The sequence below is a fragment of the Carex rostrata genome, chromosome 8 (assembly GCF_964058835.1).
Source record: "Carex rostrata chromosome 8, lpCarRost1.2, whole genome shotgun sequence".
Lineage (NCBI taxonomy): Eukaryota > Viridiplantae > Streptophyta > Magnoliopsida > Poales > Cyperaceae > Carex > Carex rostrata.
In genome coordinates, this window is record NC_135925.1 from 6,211,351 (window position 1) to 6,233,505 (window position 22,155).

At 34.4% G+C, this 22,155-nt stretch overlaps 2 protein-coding genes across 4 annotated transcripts; both read right to left on the minus strand.

The window, feature by feature from the left end:
• Window positions 1-10,566: 10,566 nt before the first annotated feature.
• On the minus strand, window positions 10,567-14,222 carry LOC144558123 (AP-1 complex subunit sigma-2). 2 transcript variants are annotated; one of them, XM_078306860.1, is made up of 8 exons: window positions 14,039-14,222; window positions 13,600-13,664; window positions 13,136-13,222; window positions 12,281-12,372; window positions 11,719-11,827; window positions 11,588-11,623; window positions 10,984-11,070; window positions 10,567-10,805 (listed from the first exon to the last, which is right to left on the minus strand). In XM_078306860.1, exons 2-8 carry the CDS (start codon window positions 13,600-13,602, stop codon window positions 10,734-10,736), a joined length of 486 nt encoding a protein of 161 aa, XP_078162986.1. In that variant the 5' UTR covers window positions 13,603-13,664; window positions 14,039-14,222; the 3' UTR covers window positions 10,567-10,733. The 2 variants fall into 2 exon arrangements, with proteins under 2 accessions (XP_078162986.1, XP_078162985.1); XM_078306859.1 differs by having other exon boundaries at window positions 13,600-13,667.
• Window positions 14,223-15,424: 1,202 nt separating this feature from the next.
• On the minus strand, window positions 15,425-21,252 carry LOC144558831 (DEAD-box ATP-dependent RNA helicase 53, mitochondrial-like). 2 transcript variants are annotated; one of them, XM_078307725.1, is made up of 9 exons: window positions 20,763-21,252; window positions 20,263-20,390; window positions 19,645-19,814; window positions 18,914-19,152; window positions 18,602-18,700; window positions 17,843-18,067; window positions 17,045-17,206; window positions 16,058-16,529; window positions 15,425-15,782 (listed from the first exon to the last, which is right to left on the minus strand). In XM_078307725.1, exons 1-8 carry the CDS (start codon window positions 21,129-21,131, stop codon window positions 16,068-16,070), a joined length of 1,854 nt encoding a protein of 617 aa, XP_078163851.1. In that variant the 5' UTR covers window positions 21,132-21,252; the 3' UTR covers window positions 15,425-15,782; window positions 16,058-16,067. The 2 variants fall into 2 exon arrangements, with proteins under 2 accessions (XP_078163851.1, XP_078163852.1); XM_078307726.1 differs by having other exon boundaries at window positions 15,425-15,779; window positions 16,053-16,529.
• Between the last annotated feature and the right edge of the window lie 903 nt (window positions 21,253-22,155).

Consider the following 22,155-nt stretch of genomic DNA (forward strand, 5'->3'; position numbering starts at 1 on the left):
ATGTTTCAACTGAAACTTGACAGAGAGGAAACAAATGTACGATCGTTGATAATTGGTTCTCTAAATCTGAAATATGTCTAAAACTTGAACAACGTGTACGTACTGAAGCATTAAATTCCACATGGTAAACGGATTAAATTCCAAATAAATAATGAGTAATATATATACTGCAGTTTCACCATAGTAAATGGATTCAAATTCCAAATATTAAAGAATTTTATTGAAGTATATATATATTAGAAAACAGACAATTAGAAAATATTGAGATCTAGAATAAGTCGAAATTAATTATAATACTGGACCGTGCATTTAAATTATGTCCAAATTTACACAAATGAGACCAACTCGACCACGGTATGGAATTCAAAGTAGGTCCGATGTCTATTGGACCTATTTTGGTTGGATGGGCTCAGTCATTGTTCGATCAACATTATGAAATATACACTCTATTTTAAAATCTGTACATATTTGTTTCAATTTCTGTGTGCACATATCTTAATGCAGATCAGATAGTATTAGAGTTCATTGAAATCAAAAGTAGATTCAATATCCATCAAATCTACTCGGTTCTCCATGACATGATCCTCAGTTCTAGCTCAAATGAATCCTGGCATTAAAAGATAAAACAAAAAAGAATAACGAAGCAACATAAATATGACCGATCAACAATCAATCATGTTTTCGCGAAATGTTTATTAATAAAAAAGAAAAACCAAAATACCCCATAATACGGGGAATTTCACATTTGCTTGGGCCGCTAAGCCAATATGCGGTCAATTTTGGGGGGGTCGCAGATTGGCTTAGAGGTCTCAAAAAATGCACTGTAATATTGAATATACTTAAGTTTTAAGAGACCTCTAAGCCAATCTGCACCACTCCATAAATGAGCCGCAGATTATCTTAATTAGCGGTCCGGATAAATATGAAATTCCCCATAAGGTGGGGTGTTTTGGTTTATTTTTTTTTTTAAGAGGATATAAATAAAAATTTCGGCATATTTTCAAATAATTAGTACGTTACCAAAGAAAAACTTTGGTATATGTTAAATTTTCTAGGGGCTTTGGGAGAGAAGAATAAATGAAACATTTAGCAAGATATTCATCAAAATGGACAATCTAATGAGATATGAGTCTTCAGTTTTAGTCTGACACGAATCTCAAAACGAACAATATCCCTATAATTCCTTCATAAAATTTTATTTTTTACAAAAAAAATATATATTATTAGTTTTCTACTCATGAATAAAATTACATAATACTTATTTATTTGGTTTTTCCGATCTCAAAATTTTTTTTTAAAATTTTGCTCCTATATAATTAATTCAAATATATAGATACTGAATTAATTTTGATTCAACAGAAAGTATTCTATCACCCGTGTTGTGCAGTGATACTCCTTATAATCAGTTAAAACTCCATCCTTTAAAATATATTTTTTATGAAAGGGTAAATAATTATTTAGTTATGATGCTTCCTGAAATGACATGAATATTTAATCCATCAATTGCAAAATTAGTTTCTTCTGCAACAACAGTAATTTTAGTTATAATTTGAATTTAATTTCCTGCAATATTTTATCTCAGTTTCAAATATTTATGCCATCTTTAAATATATTAATATGTTCTCTCATTTATGGATTTGGTTTTTCATCCTGTAATAAATCTCGCAATTATTACTTCAAATTACAAGACTAAATAAATGTAACAACGTTACTAACCTTAGCAATTAACTATATATTAAATTGTACCATAATTTTTTTTTAATAAAAATTAGAAGTCAAATCACTAGACTATTTAATATTCACAAGAGATGTTTGTATCTTCATATAAAGAAAATGTTTATTATTATGTGTGCTAGATTTATTGTTTATGGTTTTTTTAATATTAAGAGTATGAAATCCGTTATTGAGGTATTTCAAAGCTTGGCTACAACATATGACATGTACAATTACGGAACTCATGGCATCAATTTTGTACATTAACAAATATTATTGGGAAAATTAAAGCACAGTTTGCATTTATATATGAACGGACAATTCCTTCATGAAGCCTTAGAAAATAATTTTATACAATGACATTGTGAGAAAAAATGTGCAATTGACCCATGATATCTGTACATGCTAAGACACAAAAATCTGTATAACCAAATATTTGCAGAAAATCATGCATTAATTAATTTTTCTTTAAACCATATATACAATTTGAAAATTAGTATTCACATTAATTCCGACATGTCCATCCTTGGAAATTGGAGCGCAATTAAATTATTGCTGTAAGTTAGTAATAACGAATAATTCAATTTGAAAATTGGTATTATAATATACTTTGCCATATAATATCGTCCTGAAAAGATTCAGAAAATAAAAGTAAAGAGTCACGTGAGACGAAAATATACAGGTGAAATGTAATGGCATTCAATGTACCATCCTTTATAAGTAGGTGCAACTCTGGCTCAGAGAATCTGACTCGAGGCCAAGCACTTGCAAACAAAAACCAGTCCAAAAGACAACTCGCTCTCCTTCTCTCTCTATTTCTCCAGTTATAGAGAGAGAGACAGAGATACTCTTTTCTACATACTTAGTCTCCACAAACGACCGAAGCCAACCTGACACTGTGCCAGCTAAACCAGCTAAACACTAGCTAGGGCTTTCCTTTTGGATTATACAGCGTGCTATTTTATATATATCCATCTTTCACGCAACACCTAAAACCTATTTTAATTACACTGTTGCCGAAAAAGAGTATAGCGTCATCAGTATAAGATATAAATATTGTTTACATTTCATCTTTCATAATTTTGCTAAAACTGTGAAGAATGTACGTACAAGATTGGAATTTAAGAAAAATATTTTTTATGGAATAAAAGTACAATATTAAAAAGTAATTATAAAAGAACATTAGAGTAATGATCGCATACAAAAAAAAACTCAACTTATATCTTTCGTATGCATTTAGATATTAGAGCTTGTCGTTAATTGAGATCTATATTTTGAATTATTAGCGTGCAACTGAACTGTGCCAACCTATTTTGCAACTCTTTTTTTTTTGAAAAATTAGAATATTTTCATAGTAGATTTGATAATATGTGATAATAGATGCATGATGCTGATTTAAATTTATTGCAAGTTGAGTAATAATAAAAAAAGGTAATCAACAACTTGGGGGGTATATGTGAAAATTTGGTACAAATAATATTTTACACCACTACCATAGTCCATTGGTCTTCTTAGGATAGTTTTTGTAGGGTTGGACTTCATTTATAAGAAGGCTCTTGTATGAGTCGCTATATCATGCATTCCTTTTGAGGGATTTAAATTTAGCTTTCTGTTAGCTTGTCTTTCCCCATGGAAAGGATTAGCTGTAGAGAGATGCAAGGGGCTCATGGAGAGAGAGATCGAAAGAAGAAGAAAAGGTGATGATGAAGAAGAAGAAATTCATGAATTTTGTAAACATGCATGAATGAACGAATGAAAAAGAGGTGAAAAAAAAGGATGTGCCTGGCTCCCTGTATGCCACTCGTGTAGGTCTCAATCTTTCCCTGAGATTGGCTACTGCGGTTGGCGTGCGAGGAGCCAAGCATGCCTCTCTCTCTATCTCTCTCTCTCACACACACACTCACACCCGCACGTGCACAGGCACACGCACGCATCAGAGAGAAGTTATATTTACGTACTTGTATTAATTGCTGTGATGGAGAAAAAACACGCAGAAAAAGCAACTGATTAATTGAGAAATATATAGTCCAAGTTATTGTATATATACTGAGTATTTATATGTTATCTTAGGGGGCAAAATATCAAACTATATATACATTTTTTTTTTTTTTGGTAATGCAAACTACAGACTACAGTTGTGTGGATAGTAAAAAAGAAGGAATTATTCCTTAGGTCATGGCCTTTAAATGTATGATCAGTTGCATATTTTAAATTCCTGTGGGATTAATTGTTGAATCTTAACAAACTGTAGTCTGTAGGCTCTTAGGAAATGTTTATAGATTTTTGTTTCAAAAGTAGGTGTTTAATTAACTTCGTTTTTGCCGGAACTTGGTGCATGTCTGGTGATTGCTTTAATTGATTGGTGATAAAATCATAACAAAACCGAATTAATTAAGTCTTGTCAAAAAAAATGTTCTTGGTATTTAAAATCTAACGTGAGCTGTCTTTTTTTTTCTTCATAAAAAAGGGGGAACAAATAAAACAGGTTACTTTGATGTGAAAAGGCAAGCATGCATTTTATATATATACTTGCATTATTATTTCATTATCATAGTATCATGTAATGATCCATGAGTTGAACACAGCGAGGCAGCAAGCACTTCACTTATATGGAGAACTAGATCACTATAGTTTGAAATATAATATAGGATGGTTTATGGCACAAATTATTACTATATATGTATATATATATATATTTCATTCCTTTTCTTTAATTTAAGGGACGCACTGATCTAATCTACTCATCTACTGCAATCAATAAAAACTTGATAATAACTTGTATTATTTTCATCTGTGCCATCTAGTACTATACCTGACTTGAGGGGATGCATGAATCTACTTAAATTGTAACATTGGATTAAAATTAAATCTAAATGAGAGTTGGATGTAAATTTAATTATCTGGTTATTATTAGTAGCAATGTTACGGGCTATATATATGTGATCCTGAAGAACATGCACTACTGGTTTCTAATTTCTCTAATTTGGTGTAATATTCTCCTTGATTTCAATACTTGCTAACCGAAAAGGCTTTTATTTTGTTATAAGATAATTCATATTTCAATACCATAAAAATATGATCTGTGTAATATGCATCGCCATGTGTTCTTTAGTTTTATGTTCTGTATGATGGATGTTCTTGTTTAGTGACTTTCTGAGATATTTGAGAACCTTTTCATGAACATTGATTTGTTTTTGTTTTTTTTAAAGGTTTGACAGTGGCTGTCAAACTATTACTTCTACCAGTTCTACACACAGTACCATTAAAGAAAACATAATCACATCCGCTAGACTAAAAACAGAAAAGGAAAAACCAGAAAATAAACATCTGCCAGCTGATACCCCCATGAACATTGATTTGTACTCCCTCTTTGTTTTTTTGTTTTTTTTGTAAATGCTCGGCAGATGTTTCCAGGGTATGATTTGTACTCTCTCTCTTCCTATCTATTTTGAAAAACTTGGCAGTGGCCGCCAACAACTCACACTCTTTTTTTTTGAAACCTTGGCAGAGATCTCTCTCTCTCTCTTCTTTTGAAGTTGATTTGAATTCTTTCTCGTATTGTAATTTAATTTTTTTTAAGGAAAACAAACTGAGCATCATTCTTAAGTATTGAAATCAAGGGGAACCAAATAAACCACACATCATATCCCGCTCCTAGCTGACACCATACACTCTCAAGGCCAATGTGTTAGATTTAGAACTATGCTAATAGATATCAAGCAACAGGAATGGGCTACAGTACTTCACATCATTGGTCAAATTTCATTTACACATTTGAATGATAAACTAGCCTGGAGATGGAAAAATACATTAAAATATTCAGTCAAATCTTTATACAAACTACTCAATCATCCAGGTGTTGTGCCATCTTATCCTATGCTTAGGTGGGGGCTTCCAATACCTCCAAAGATCCAAATATTTATGTGGCTCCTCAATGCCAATGAAACACTGACCAAAGCTAGATTACTCACAAAAGCGTGGAAAGGAGACCCAACCTGTCATTTTTGTTCTAAAAAAAACTATAAATCATTTATTCCTCAAATGCCCCTTAATCCAACAAGTTTGGTTTTTTGGTTAGGTAGAAATCAAAATTATATTTTAGAATGGTCTTCTTGTACATATATTGTCCAATTTGCCCTCAAGTTAGCCCCTGATGATCAGATGGTGTTTCTGGTAGTATATATATAGTGCCTTATGTTGGACTGTTTGGAAACATAGAAACGATGTATGCTAAAAAAAACAGTCAGAAGTATAATTTTATTTGTCATTTCTCTTGTGACTTATTGGACAGAGTCTGCTCAGAAAAAGTTGAAGGACACTACAGCACTGTGGATGCCAGACGATCTTGATGAGATTCCTCTTCAAACAATGGGGTCAGATGACATGGCTGCTGAAGACACCACCATCCTATATCTACCTAACACAGAGGAAGTTGCAGGAAGGGATCCGTGAGGATGATTATATATATATGAAGCATGATAGCTTTGACTCAATTAGATCCTAAAGGAATTGGAAAAGAGAGAGAATGAAATTATATTTCATTGATTCAATCTTTTAGTATAGATACATATATATTTATAATTACGGTTTCCAATAATAATTAACAATCATATAACAAACTAACTACTCTAATTAACTATAGTAAGAGTCCTAATCGATCTTGCTTGTTTCAGTTTAACTTGGTCAAATCTTGTTTGCTCGTGACATGGTCAACATGTGATTCTTCTATCAGATCCATTGTAGTTTCGTGGTATCTTCGTTCAAAAGGAAAAAAAAAAACCTAATTTATGCATAACATATATGGTGCATATCTGTAAATCTGAATTGCGAGGAACATTGCATGCAGTGATAATATTCCAATACAATTGGTTTAGTCATGGACATATGAACCAGAGTTGATGTCCGAGCCTATTATTTTTGAAGAAATTAGCAGGTAAGTTGTGGCTAGGGTAAATGAATGCTAGTAGATTTCTTGAACGGTTGACCAAAATGTGTTCTTCCTCAAACACCTACACAGGACAATGGTTCAACTTAATTAAGGGTGACAATGGAGCAGATACTATTGATTACATAATTGATCAAATCACATTAATTTACGAATATTCTTCATGTCAGAATGCAATTATTGGTACACATACAATCGAAACAAGCACTTGTTTGAATATATATCCTTGGATACGAATGTAATTTTAATGGTCTCGAGCAACAACAAATTTATTGCTTAAGAATATTAAAAGCTCATAGGAATGAATTTGTAACGATGCAGCTAGGGGTGTAAACGGATAAGGATAATACACTCCGTATTCGCTCCGTATCTGGATATTATCTAAATTCGGATTAAACGGATACGGATAATTGCAGATACGGATACAGATAATTTTTGTATATGGTGAAAAGATGGAGGATACAGATATGGATATAATTTCATGAAGGTGAATATCTGTATCCGTATCCGCATTTATCCGGATCCGAAATTACTCCAACCAGCTTTGATTTTACTACTCCGGATAAAAGTTGTTATATATTATCTCATATTCATTTCAGTCTTGGTTATGATATAAATGATAATATATACTATATGATTTTCAATTTAATCTCTTTTTTGCTAGCGATGGTGCTACAATAATGCAATTTTCTTTCCTTTTTACCTCAATTTCTTCACTCTCTATTCTTTTCCATTCAAGACTTTAGCCCGTGAACGTAGTATGCTTTTAGTCTCTGCTAAATTGGTTTTAGCCATTGCTTCAAGACAACAACAAGTTACTCTTTGTATCTTAAAGTGCATAACTCAATTATTTGTTTCGTATCCATATACGTAGATTATCCGCTCTGTATCCGTATCCATTTAAGGCGGATATGGTTTTAAATTTTGATATCCGTTTACTATCTGTATCCGTATCCGCCCATTAAAAGACGGATACAGATATGGTATTAGCATTATCTGCTCCGTTTACACCCCTAGATGCAGCTCATACAAATGAAAATAGTTATTGTTTGAAATAATTAAACCGTAAAATATTCAAGAATAGAATTACCGCGGCGGAAAGCAACTTGATCATGGAGGTTCCTTTCACGTCTAGTCTTTCTAAGCTTTTTCGTAATTTGTCCACCATCTTCTCTCGTCTATCTTCTGGGAACGATAGTTGGAGACATACCACAGTGATATACTAAACATGTTCCACTGATTCACAACCGAAGTACCTAGTACTCAGGATTCTCTCTTTACTGAAATTCTTGTTATGTGTTTCTTTGTATTCGAGACAACTAATGAAAAATATGTCATCCTATTAAAAGAAGATAAAGAGGCTCTTGTGAAAGGTCACATCCTTTCAACGAAATGTCACATTCTTTCAAGGAAAGGACACATCTTTTTAACGCATCTCTTCGTCGAAAGGAGGCATCTCTAGGGGTGCAAACGGGTCGGATATTACCCGTCCGAATCCGGATCCGTATCCGAATTTTTGCGGATTCGGATATTCGGATACGGATAGTTGCGGATTCGGATACGGATACGGATTTTTTTATGCGGATTCGAATACGGATACGGGTTGAGTTTCGGAATCGGATACGGATACGGATAATTATCCGGATCCGGATATTTTAATTTTTCGGATATCCGGATAGGGATATGCTAGCATGATATGCATAACATAGAACCCTTTCATGCAATGGCTTGGATTTCGAGTTTTCAAAATCCTAATGGTCGATCTGAACCGTTCATCTTGTTCTCCATATTAATATGTGTTTGGAGACCAAATTTTACATTTTTTGGAAATTTTTTACTATTTCTTTAGATTTATTGAAAATCGCTGTTTTCAGCAAATCTGGACCATAAAAAACAGCGATTTTCAATAAATCTAAAGAAATAGTAAAAAAATTCCAAAAAATGTAAAATTTGGTCTCCAAACACATATTAATACGGAGAACAAGATGAACGGTTCGGATCGACCATTAGGATTTTGAAAACTCGAAATCCGGGCCATTGCATGGAGGGGTTCTATGTTATGCATAGCATGCTAGCATATTCCATCCGGATATGTTAAGATTTGAGAAAAAAAATTTGTGTCTATTTATTTTTTGTATTACAATATATTTTGTGTTGGTATTTTTAATTAAAGTTATAGTTATGTTGGTGAATTTTAGTTAATCAGATATATATTTTGTAATGGTGTAACAAGTTAATTAGATATATATTTTGAATTAGAAATCCGAATTATATCCGTATCTGTATTCGTATCCGAAAATATCTGATCCGTATCTGTATCCGTTTAATATCCGATCCGTATCCGTATCCGGTTACTATCCGATCCGTATCCGTATCCGAAAAAAAATACGGATACGGATATGGGTTGAGCACTATCCGATCCGTATCCGATCCGTTTGCACCCCTAGGCATCTCTATGACGCATCTCTTCGTCGAAAGGAGGCATCTCTACGACGCATCCCTTCGTTCACTGGCGGACCCAAATGAGTTAGGGGTAGGCACTTATCTACCCCTGGATTTGAAAAAAAATTTAGACTCAGTGGTATTTATACTTGTGCCTACCCCTGAATTTAATTTACGGTCCAATAGAAGAAAATTGCACAGAAAGAAAAAGTCAGTCTAGACTTATTCGCGTAAAAGAAATAAAGGAAAAAAAGACAGTATGATTCGCTACTGCACTTAAAAGAATCGTTGATTTGTTAGGAGAAAAAAGAGGTCAACTACTAAGTGTATAAATATGTACCATGAGTTGGATCACGTGTCGTGTTGTGCTGTGACCAAATTTGAAAATATGATCATGGCACGTGAATGGTCATAACACGTTAATCACGCCGTGACGTGACGTGTCCAAACGTGACCTATCATGTTTGATCACATTTAACTATTTTTTTCATAATTTATGTTAGTTTATTCATGATTCATCATTCGATTAAGATCTAATGATCCTAATTATACGTGACCACGTGTTAATCTATGATCAAATATTTTACGTGATGTGTCTTGTCGTGTCAAATTTTCAAAAGATGGTCATGACACAAGACACATGAGTCATAGCACGTTACCAGCATGTGCCGTTACAGAATCATGTTGTGCCATGACGTATCCGATCGTGTCGTGGCTTTTTTAAAATTCCTATCCATTACTCCGCTCTAATTCATCAAGAAAAAAATTATACTCTTGTTAATATTTTGTGCCTATTCCTCTAAATCCGCTCCCATCTCAGATACATTAAATAATTTACATACCAAAAATTCCAGATACATTAAATAATTTACATACCAAAAATTCCAAAAGTTATGATGCATGATTAAACATGTGAACTATAAAATACTCGAATACTTATATATCATATAATGTAAATTCTAATGTATAACAAACTTTGACAACAGATTTGTGCTAATTGGGCCTAGAGAAGAAACTGTAGGTTAGATATTACTTAGTTTACTCTCTGGTGCACACAATTAGATGTTGAACTCTGCTGCTTTTCCGAATCCAACCGTTCAAATTTGTTGAGATCTGTGCATAAAAAGTTACTTTATAGAGATACGTGAATATAAAATTTTGAATGGTTAGATTCGGAAAAGCAGCAGATTCATATCCATACGGTACACCCCTATCATAGAGAGGCAAAACATAACAATTTTAACTGGTAAGCCAATCAAAGTTACAATTATATAGTTAGTTTAGTGACTGTGCAGTTAAAAGAATAAGTAATATTTTATACTTTGTGACATCCGAACAACATGCAGACAGCAACACCAATACATTATGGGGACCTACAGTAGTATCAGACATTACTATTATGTCGGGGAGCAATATTCTGGTTATGAACAAAGAAAATTTTATCTGACCGATGAATACATAAGAAATAAGACTGTTCCAACTTTTTACCAGCATGACCAGCCGGTTCAGTATCCAACGAAGTAAAAACAAAGTAGAGCACCACACTTAACAATATTAACCAAATTACACACTATTCAAGAATCACAGGAAGGGATAAAAAAAATAAAAGGGAGAGGAGAAAAGAAGCATTGAATTATTTTGCGGCCTGAGCAATGATGTTGCTAATAGAGTTCGACTCTTCTTTTGCGGCTTCCACCAATGAATCCTGAAGAAATATAATAGAAGCAATGTGAACTACATTGACTTGAAAAATTGCAGACAAATTTTTTTTTTTTTTTTTCTAAATTCCAGGTTCATAATTTAACTAATTCACAAAGTATTGGACATAGGATTGTTAAGGAATTGGTTGCTTGAGGATAGAGAGAGAGCTAGAGATAGTATACCTGAGCAGCAACAAGTCGTGCAACATTTTTCTTGCTGGACTCTTGGAGTTCACCAGCTATCAGTATCTCATCCAGTATATAGTAAGCCTACACAATTTGTTAGACAATTTTCTCAGTAGATATTATCCGGCAGTGTCACATGAACCCTTGGAACGGAATAAACATCATCTAAACCCTATAAGATTTGTAACCTTAAATGTAAAACGGTGAAAGTCACAACCCCGAACCCTCCATGAATCCGTATCCTCTGCATTAACTCAGAATTTGAGTTAATGCATCTCGGCCGTCCAATCAGGTCCGGGCCAATCTGGCCTGAGGGTCCGGTCAGAGTTAATGCACATGGCCCCATTAATATTCGTGCCAACACGGATCGGACAGTCCGGATTCATTCTGCATTAACTCAAATTTTGAGTTAATGCAGACGAGACAAATTCAACACCCTACCCCAAATAAAAACGAAGTATTCCTATTGTTCATCTGAATTATAGCAAACTCCTATCCACTTTGTTTAGTCAGTTTGGGTTAATTCATTAAACAAAAAACATTTATCAAACATCAACAAGGAAAGCTTCCTACAAATAAAAGAGATGAATGTAGTGGGTACCTTGTGAAAATTGAAGATCAAATCCAACTCACACACCTGAAGAGGTAGATACAAAAGAGCAAAACAAGGTAAGGTCAGCAATCTAAATTTCAGGAAAAAGTAAACGTAAAAATATAAATTTACTAGCTTACGCTGCCAAAATAACGGTCTAGTATCTCAACAAAATGGTGAATGACCTCAAGTACTTCCAGCTCATTGTCATTGGCGTCAATGCACATGCAGAAATATAGACTTGCATACCTGTAATTGATTGCCTCTTTCTTTCAAATTAATTATCTCATTAATTTGTAATAAGCTGGGAATTAAACAATTTTTTCATTGTACATTAAACTATATATTTTCGGAAATGAGAATAACATCCAATACTCAATACTTACCATACTAAATAATTTCGACTTAATATTTTGACCTCAACCAAATCACTTCAAAACCAATTAATGCAGGCAGTATTATTAAAATAATATCCCACTTGATTTTATCAATTTGGGCATTAAAAAGAAAAAGATTCACTGACAGCAATGGCAAATGAGTCAGCATTCAATTGAATAGTTCCATCTTCACCCAATGGTCATTAATTAAAATTATTTTCATGTGTACTACCAAATATGTGAAATCTTGGATTTCATATGCAGAGTCTAAAAACATCAGATATCGAAACAACAGAGCTGTAGTTAATATATTGCTCATTTATACCTTCTGTAAACAACCTTGTAGCCTCTCCACTCAACAAAATTACACAACTTTGGGCCTCTTATCAGAATGTGCCCGCTCAACTCCCTTATAACCTTTGAAAATACCCAATTGCAAAAAAAATAAAAATAAAAAGAATAATCAGTACAAGAAAAATGAAAAAAAGACCAAATACAATTAAAATTAAGAGTCCAGCTATGCTCCTAATATTAGGATTTCACCAAAAGTCCTAATGGTCTCCAAAACCTATATAATAGGCATCAAAAGAAGAATCCAAACCATTCAAACCGATCTACTTCACGAGTGATGCGTTTACATACAAAAATTTAAATACATGAATTCATTTAGTATCAAGTCAAGCAGTCAAAAATGATGAAAATTAGAAGGTTTTCAGTTTATTTTAATGTATCAAACAAAGAATCCAAATCATTCAAACCGATCTCCTTCATAAGAGCTTCATTTACATACAAAATCTATAAATTCGGAATTCATTTGATATCAAGTCAAGCAGTCAAAAATGTTGAAAAATGAATGCATTAAAATAAACTGAAAACCTTCTAATTTTCATCATTTTTGTACCGCTTGACTTGATACTAAATGAATTCGAATATTTAAAAAATTTATATGTAAACGAATATCTTATGAAGGAGATCGGTTTGAACAGTTTTGAGGCCTATCCGATAGATTTTGGGCAGTTAGGACTTCTGGTGAAATCGTAATATTAGGAGAGTAGCCGGACTACTATCAAATGCATCAGGAAAGCATGACGCACGGTATTAAAAAGATGAGATGTGACAAGAAAATCCCAGATAAAAAAGATTCTAATTAGAGTCCTTTTGTACAAACTCAAAAATATACCTTGGATCTTTCCTTCTGGGCATAAGGGGAGTACCATTTTGTCAGCCTCACCTTTCCTTGCCGGCTTATCAGAAGCACGAAGTGTATCTACAGATGCCAATCTTTTTAGCTACGAAATGCAAAAATAAATAATAGGAGCAATGCATCAACGCATTTTACCGGATTACAGTATTGATTCCCATAGGCCAGGTACTATGCACCTAGTTTAACAAGTATCTCTCAAATTTTAATTTTAACTTGATTTTCTGTTGCACTTAGAGCTGATCAAGGTCAGTATTGAGGCTCAACTGGTTTGGAGGAGTTATCGAGGCTCAACTGGTTTGGAGGAGTTATCGAGGCTCAATTCAGGTAACAGAGGGTTAACTGGGCTCAAGTGAGATTGGTACCACTGAAATTAACACAATGAAAGCACGAGAACTGACAATTCCCAATACATAGGAGAAATTAGATCTTGTAAGCCTTACCATTATTAGATATCAAGTTCAATTCTCTAAGCCAAAAGGTAATATATCTTTCCAACAATTAGATCCTGCTAATATAAGAAAGGGAAATCATTGTCAAAAAAACAAAAAGAAAGAAAAAAAAACAATACGACAAAGTCAGAAAACTGAAATTGATTGATAATTATATGACAGATCCTGCAAAACGACAGAATGAAAAGAGATCTAGATCAGATCTGATATGGCCATACTAAATACAGATGATCGGAGAAGGAGCGAGGGGATGCCCACCGCACCCCCCCCCCCCCCCCCCCCCCCCCCAAACCATTGAATCGTTTGTGAAGTGGTACCGTACTTAAAATTATGACCTTATACCATGGCATTAGCAAGCAATAGTTCATTGTTGCGTCGCTACCATGGTTTGGAAAGAATCATGGCCGCGTTTGAATCGGAAGAGACTCACCTGATGTCCGAGTAACGCCGATTCTTCCTTCGAGTTTGTTTGGGACCGACTGATTCTTCAGATTTGATATTTACCGATTCGATATTTCGAAGGCAAAGCTGCAAAGGTAGATGGGATGGATTGACGGTCAGAAGATAGATTTGAGCGTCGGCCGTCAAATTCTTCTCGTTAATTAAAAGGAGAAAGAAAATGGGTTGGGTCTGTCGGGGAATATCCATAATTTATTGGGCCAGCTATTACCTTTCATTTTTTATTTTTTTTTATTGAACTATAGATGAATATGTATTTGTTTGATAATGTATTAACTTAATTATTTTAATAATAATAAAAGATTATTTTTATTTCTAAAATTTGAGTTTCATAATGTGATTTATATTATATCATGTACATAAGAAAATAATGAAAATTGATATAAATTTAAACGTTCGTGAAATAATTATATGAGATCCAATCCGTAGATTAAATATACAAAGTTTATTTTTTATGAAATAAAAAATTTATTAGATATTTTTATCTAATTTTTTATCATTTATGCTTGTTACTTCTTTTTCTCTATTTAATGTTTCAATTATTTAGAAATTTTACAGAGATTAATTAAGGAAAATATCATCTATTGTAGGAAGTGATAGGGAAAAATTACATAAATTTATGAGCTACAATTAATATTGAACAAACTAAACACTTTATAAGAACACAACAAACATTGAAAAGTGAGGAGGGCTTAAATACACTCATTTTAATTTTCTCTAAAAACAAAAATTCTAAAATTTATATGTCAAAATAAAATAATTATATCTTATCTACATTAGTTTCTCTATATATACATACAAAATTCTCATATTGCAAATTTTATTTTAAATAAATCAATAACTTTAAAAATTAACAATAAAAAATTATTTGCTTTGTATTTTGTTAACACTTGATGTCAATCAAAATAAAACTAAAAGTATAATAATTTTTTGCACGTAATAGCTAAATATAGATCATTTTATTTTAATATTTAAACTTTAAATTTCAAGTTACTAAAATTTTATAGAGGAATATCAAAGACAAAAAATAGAGGTATTAGAATTCACTTGTAAAATTTTACTTGCCAAAATCCAAACTCATCCACCGAACCTCTGGCGTCACATAAACTCTATATAAATTTAAATTTGGAACATTATACGCGATGTACCCAATTGAATTGTTGAGTTTCAAACAACGTTTGTCTAGAGTCTAGACGATTGTTATCAAACCATTTCGTTTTTCTACAATGACCAAAACTCACGTACAGGAAAATGTTCTTTGCAATTTGCAAATAACACAGCATATTTATATCATGTATCAGATCATGAACGATAAAAATGCATCATTTTGCAAAAATACCCAATTCTGCTTAGATTAGCAGTGAGAAAAATGTTATCATTCTATTTTCCTTTCATTCTAAATCAAACAAAAATAATAATACATATGCTGTCCTGATGGAGGCGGAGTCAAAATAATAAAATAAGTGGGTTCCTCCGTGACATACAACACAGCAGGAGGGAAATATAATTTAACACTATCAATTTGTAGAACCTGAAGACTAAATTACATATATAATAACCCCCCTAAAAGACCTTGTCCATTGACCCAACCTTACCTGGCAAGTCTTTCTTGAGAAAGAAGCTTCATCTCTCTTAAAACCTAACATGCTGCTTTTTTATATATGCTGGGATTTATTTTCTTGCTATTTCCGCAAAACAAATCATTCCGCACCCTCCTATACAAAATAACATAATATTAAAAAATGATGATTTGACAAAGTTCAGTGCTGTAGCGGACATCAGGCCCGTAAAATATAATACAAAATTTAGTCTTCCTAACTTTGACCAAAAGAATTTATGTATTTTCACTGATATCTGACTTTTCCCAGGATAAAACAAAGTAAACAGAAAACAAACCCAAAAGGCAGTCATATTTGTATAAAACTAGTCTTTTCAAACAAAAAAGAAAATTAATATAAAAAAGGGGTAAAAAAACAAAGTGACACCTCACCTTAAGGAATTTATTGCCTAGAACTGCCATTACTAAAACCATCTGAATAACTCCTAGAGCCACCAAAGCCTCCTGATCGACCTGAACCTGACCCCCCACCAAAGCTGCCAAAAGAACCAGAACCACCAAACTGACCCGAGCGGCCAGAGCCTGAACTAGAGTTGCCAAAACTGCTCGAACCGGAGTCCCCAAACCTACCAAAGCTGCCTGAGCTCGAGTTGCCAAAACCCGATTCGCTGAACCCACCAAAGCCACCTGATCCGCCCGTACGACCAAAGCCAGATCCACCACGACCACCACCACCACGAGATGAGCCCCAATCAGACCCACCACGTGAGCGTCCAAAGCTGGAGCCACCACCGAAACCGCCTCGACCACCACCCATTCGACTGCCTCCATACGAGTCATGACGACCCCCGCCAAAGCCATCAAACATGTCTTTTGCGCCAGGTTCAACTTTCATTTTTGGAAGCTAAAAGGCAGAAACAATAAAATAATTTTGTCTGTTAATTTTAGCTTAGTATTACTAATTTCTAGCAATTTGACCTAGAAATGTCAAAGGCAGCAACAGAGCTGAGTAAATGACCTGCATGCAATTAAAACCTCATCTGAAATATTTTAAAGGCAATGACTAAAAAGTGATCTGATTAAGAAATGAATACATATTAATTCTATGCCAATAGGTATGGTTTGAAGAACCTAAACGCCTCCAATCCAAACCAAATCAACCTAATCAGACCAACTGATCCTGGCAATTTGCAACATCCAATAGGTAGAGAAAAAGGGGTCCGGATCCCCTCAAGAAACCCAAATTTTGAGTTTAGATCTGGACAGTCCGAGGTGGAATGCACGGGGCCCCTTTAATATTCGTTCAAAAGCAGATCAAACGGTCCCAATCCAAATTATTTGAATTACTTTAGGGGATCTGAATTCGAGAAAAAGATTATGTTATGAACAACATTTTAGGGAGTCAGTACTCAAATTTACCTCCTTGAAACGACAACCAACATCATTTTCAACCGTTCTGACGGCTCTTGTTTGGTCAGGAGAGTAAATAAGGATGGCAGCCCCCTTCTTCCCAGCACGACCTGTTCGACCTGACCGGTGCACGAATAGCTCTGATGTGTTTGGTAATTCGAGGTGTATAATCTGATTTAAAAATATCATTAATTGCAAGAAAATATAAATGTTGTTCCTGCATCACAGATATGCAACAATCCCTCCTACAATAACAAACATCCCCTCTAGAGAAACTCATGAAAGGGTTGGCACATTTATCTGCAACTACAATTAACTACAACGTTCGGCATTAGAATTTGAGATGATGATCTGAGATCACAAAATAACCAGAATACATGCACCCTCATTGGTAGGCGTAAGCCCTCTTTTCTTTTCTGAAAGAAGTGACAAAAATGCCATCTTGTTTCATTATCTTATTGGAGACAAACCGTAAAATTACAAATTGTCACAACTGAGTTTACAAGATAGAATAACACTCAAAAATTACCCCTAAACCTTAAAATCAACATCCTGATAAGCCAACCCCAAGTAATCCATTTAAAAAAAGAAAGACATCCCTGTTAAAACATTTGTAAGTTACACTTTAATGAGAACTCTAACACTTCAATCAGCTTTGAGAATCTGAAACCATCATCATAGTTGGTACAAAAAAGTATCCACAGGACAACAAAATGAACACAATAAATTACATTGAACAAGAAATGAAAGATCTGAATCAGCTGTTCTTGACTTCTCCAAAAACCAAACATGAACAAAAAAACATACCAGATCGACATTGGGGATGTCAAGACCACGAGCTGCCACATCAGTGGCAATGAGTATGTTGATACGACCCTCTCTGAAATCCATGAGGGTGCGTTCTCGCTGGCTCTGTGAAATATCTCCGTGCAGAGCCTGGCATTTGAAACTGCGCTCCATTCCATATGACAGCTTGTCAGCTTCTCGTTTCGTCTGCGTGAACACTATGCACTTTCCACCTTTAGCATGCTCCTGTTCATTTGTGTGCTTGTTAGTTGTGAAATATAGGATATATGGTTTAACAAAAAAAAATATCCTTCATTACTGGCCCTATCCTCACTGCAACAGAAATCATTGCCAGACTGAGCTGGAAATCATTTTTTAGCTGAGTGTACATTCCATGATCTACTTTCAACTCATTTCATATAACAACATTTTCCTCTTCAGTATTATGTTATCATTTCCTCTTTTTGGCGCAACATCTATTTTGACAGGAAAAATAACTGTGCATGCTCTGGCAGTAGATTTCAAGTCTTTCTTTAAGATTTTTCACTTATCTCGAAATATGGTGCACTTTTTGCACCGTGACAACACCAGAAATTTTAATTGAATATTAAAACATTCAGCGTAGATCTCTGACACCTCAGTAAAATTGTGTTAGCTTATGTAGCACATGTGAATAGGATCTTCCTATCGGTGTAAATTTTGAACTCTGACAATTGAATATGAAATTGCCTAAGAAATGCATGAAGACCCCCCTCTTTCCTCCAAAAACAAAAAGCTCACCTCAATCAGTGGTCCAAGAATAGCACTTCTCTCATAACGGTCTGCGGCTATTGAATATAGGGTGATGCCTTCTGCTAGCTTCTGGTCCGAATCACCAACCTGGAAGATGAATAAATATTAATACCAAAGATTAATATGAACAGAGGTTGATAGACAAGATTAATTTCAGATTTCATAACCATCAATTACCATGGTTAGTTCTCTCCCTCTCTCTCTCTCTCTGACAGTTCTGTTCTTTTTCCATTGGACACTGATTTATGAATGGTACAGAGCTTATATATTGAAGAAAGAAGAGAGAAAAAGACAACTCACCAGATCAACCACAACTGGGTTTTGTAAGTATTTGCGTGTCATCTTCTGTATCCATTGCGGCATGGTGGCAGAGAACATCAAAAACTGACGCTTTTGCGGCAACCTCTCCATAATTACCTCCACATCTTCAGCAAATCCCACGTTAAGCATCTGATCAGCCTCATCTAGCACGACGAACTGTATTTCTGAGAGATTAAGTGCCCCTCTTTTCAGGAGGTCAATAACACGGCCCGGAGTACCTAGCATAGTAATTGCAAGTGTTCAGAAAATTTGTTGACAAACCTGAGTATGCTACTTTCATGGTTTTTTCCTATTGCACATAAAGACAAACACCTAGCTATATTTGCAGATAACAACCAATAATTCCTATTTCACCTATCCAATAGCATCAACCTCAAATATTTCAGTAAAGGTCCATATTTTAATTAAATGTCAACAATTTGCAAATAATTCAGTAATGTAGTCATTATTGGGGGGTTAATTGCAAATATGGGAATATTAAGAGGATTTTTGCAAAAGAAGGTTGAAACATATGGTTTCCTTGCAATAAAATAGACCAATATGAACAAAAGTATCAGTTGTAATGAAACATCAATATACTGCTAAAGCAGCTTTCTAGAAAAAAAACCTACCACTTGAGGATAAACAAAGGAGAGCCAAAAAATAATAATATCCATCTCAATAACCGCAGAAATAAATATGAGCTTATAAGATTCTGACATTGTGCATACCTACAACCACATCAACACCGTAATTGAGCGTCCTTGTCTGTTGCATGATGGGGGAACCACCATAGACGCATACTGTATCAAGGGGCGATGATTCAGAGAACTCCTTCTCCACCTGCTTTGCAAGTTCTCTGGTTGGTGCCAGGACTATAGCAAGAGGGTTTCTACCCACACTGGCCAAGAAAGAAGACAATGCGTCAGATTTAAATTGATTCTGTGGTGATCCTTTACGAATATTTGAAAATATCTAAGGTTTATAGCAACTAGACCAGATTTGACTAGCATTACACTAGTTATGCTACTAATTTTGATGCCAAAAGTTTTTTTTTGGGCAATGACAGAATTACCAAAACTTTAGCTAGTGCATATAGAAAGCCAATCTTACAACAGTCCCTCAGAGAATTTGTTAAGCCTTAAACTCTCAGCTATGTAATTAAGCCTGATTTCAAGCAACAAGCAGGACAGGGAAGATTTAAGGGAGGTGAAATTACAACAACAACAACCAAGCCTTTAGAGTCCCAAAGGGAGGTGAAATTAGTGATATAATAATAGTTAGTGCATGATATCAGTTCATACTAATACTGAAATATCAAGTAAGCTTGTCAAAGTAGTAAAACAAACCCGTTTGCCTTGTTGTACTGAATGATTTTATCAATTATAGGAATGCCAAAAGCAAGTGTTTTGCCAGTTCCTGTTTTGGCACGGCCAATCATGTCCCTTCCTTTCATCGCATGCTCTAGCACTGCCCTCTAAAATAGTAGAATAGGAAAAACAATTAAACCGATAATTTCACAAAGAAATCACGATATATTATGTAGAGAGAACTGTAAAAAAATATAATAAACCAATTACAACCAAACCGGAGTCACTACAAACCCATTCATAAATTCTATGTAATAATCAGCACATTTCTTCGTGAGGGTTTAAATTCCCTGCGACCTTTTCAGTTGATATGAAGAAGACCTGACTTCAAAATATAATCTCTGTACAAGTTAAACCCACGGATGAAGAAAAAAAAGGACTTCGGACCATATCAAGAGCTTTAAATATCATCATTTGAACATAGATCGCAGCTAACACCTAATTATAGAGAATTTCACTGATAAAGCAAAAAAGATAACCTGAATAGGGAAAAGCTTATTGATCCCTTTCTTAGCAAGACGCGAGACGATCTCATCTGAAATCCCGAGCTTGGAAATTTCCAAACCCTCATCCCCTTTCTTAGAGGCACCATTTTTCACATCCTCGTATAGCTCATCAACAGCAAACTCAGCATGTGTAGTGAACGTGGCTCTAAACTTCAACGGACCTCGCGAGAAATGAATTTCCCTCCGTGGAACACAACCTAATAGACCTTTTACTAACTCCGGTGATTGCGGAATAATTTCTGAGGTGGACGGGGAGACCATTCGGATCGGGTCAGACCATACAAGTGACGAGACAACCCGCCGGGAAGCCCCGAGGGAGCAACGACGGAGAAAAATACTCATCTATTATGATGCAAAAGGAACTGAGCTTAAACCCTGGATATAGCGGCTAGGGTTTGGGGTTGGATCACAGAGAAGGAGAGAAACAGATGGTGGCGACCTTAAACCCTCATCCAAGGCTTTTTTTCGAGGGAAGGAAGATATTTGTGAGACTCAGACTGAGTGGGTGGGGTTGGTTTACGGTGAGCCGGCTTTTATTCAGGAGTTTTGTACCTTTCGGCTTTCGGCCTTCGGTGCTAATGGGAGATTATTTGTTGCTTGGTGTAAGTCTTCTCCGCGAAGTGTGTAAAGACCGATTGTATGTACTAGATAACATACGGCAACAGTAAAAGATCAAAAAAGGCAAAAAGATTCCGGTCGAGCTTGGTAGGATCTCGTGTGGCGCTTAGCGGTATGATCTAGATTCTAGACAATAATCAACTACATATTTCCGTTTCCCATTTGCCAACCTGAAAAGACAGCCCGACACAATGTATGCAGCTGAGGCAGAAATTTCTATTTATATAAATATAAATTATTTAAAAATAATATAGGAAATAGATAGATTAATTCGATTCTTTTCAGATGTTATATCGAGGTTACGTGACTGTAATATTGTATAGAAGATCACACGACAAAATTGATTTCTATATTTTCTAATTTCATGCAGATTTATGAATTACTGTCACAGAAAATCCGACTGGTTCAAGGGATGACTTTTTTTCCAATGAAATCATATCGTTGATTGTTTCTGATCAAAATTTTCCTACATTCTATTAAAAAGTAGTCTCTCTCTCTTTTTATCTAAAAAAATCAATAGTACAGTAATATTTTTTTGAGTAAGAGTAGTACAACAATTGTTTGATTGCATAATTTGAATATCGTTGATTCAGAAAAACTTCAATTTGTTATTAAAAACAAATTACTATGTTGGCATAGTTAGAAATATATTTTGAAAACACAAAATTTATGAAAATAAATACTTATTTTATTATTAACGTTTTTCTAACTTTATAAAACTTGGAGCTATTTGTAACTTTATTTCCTT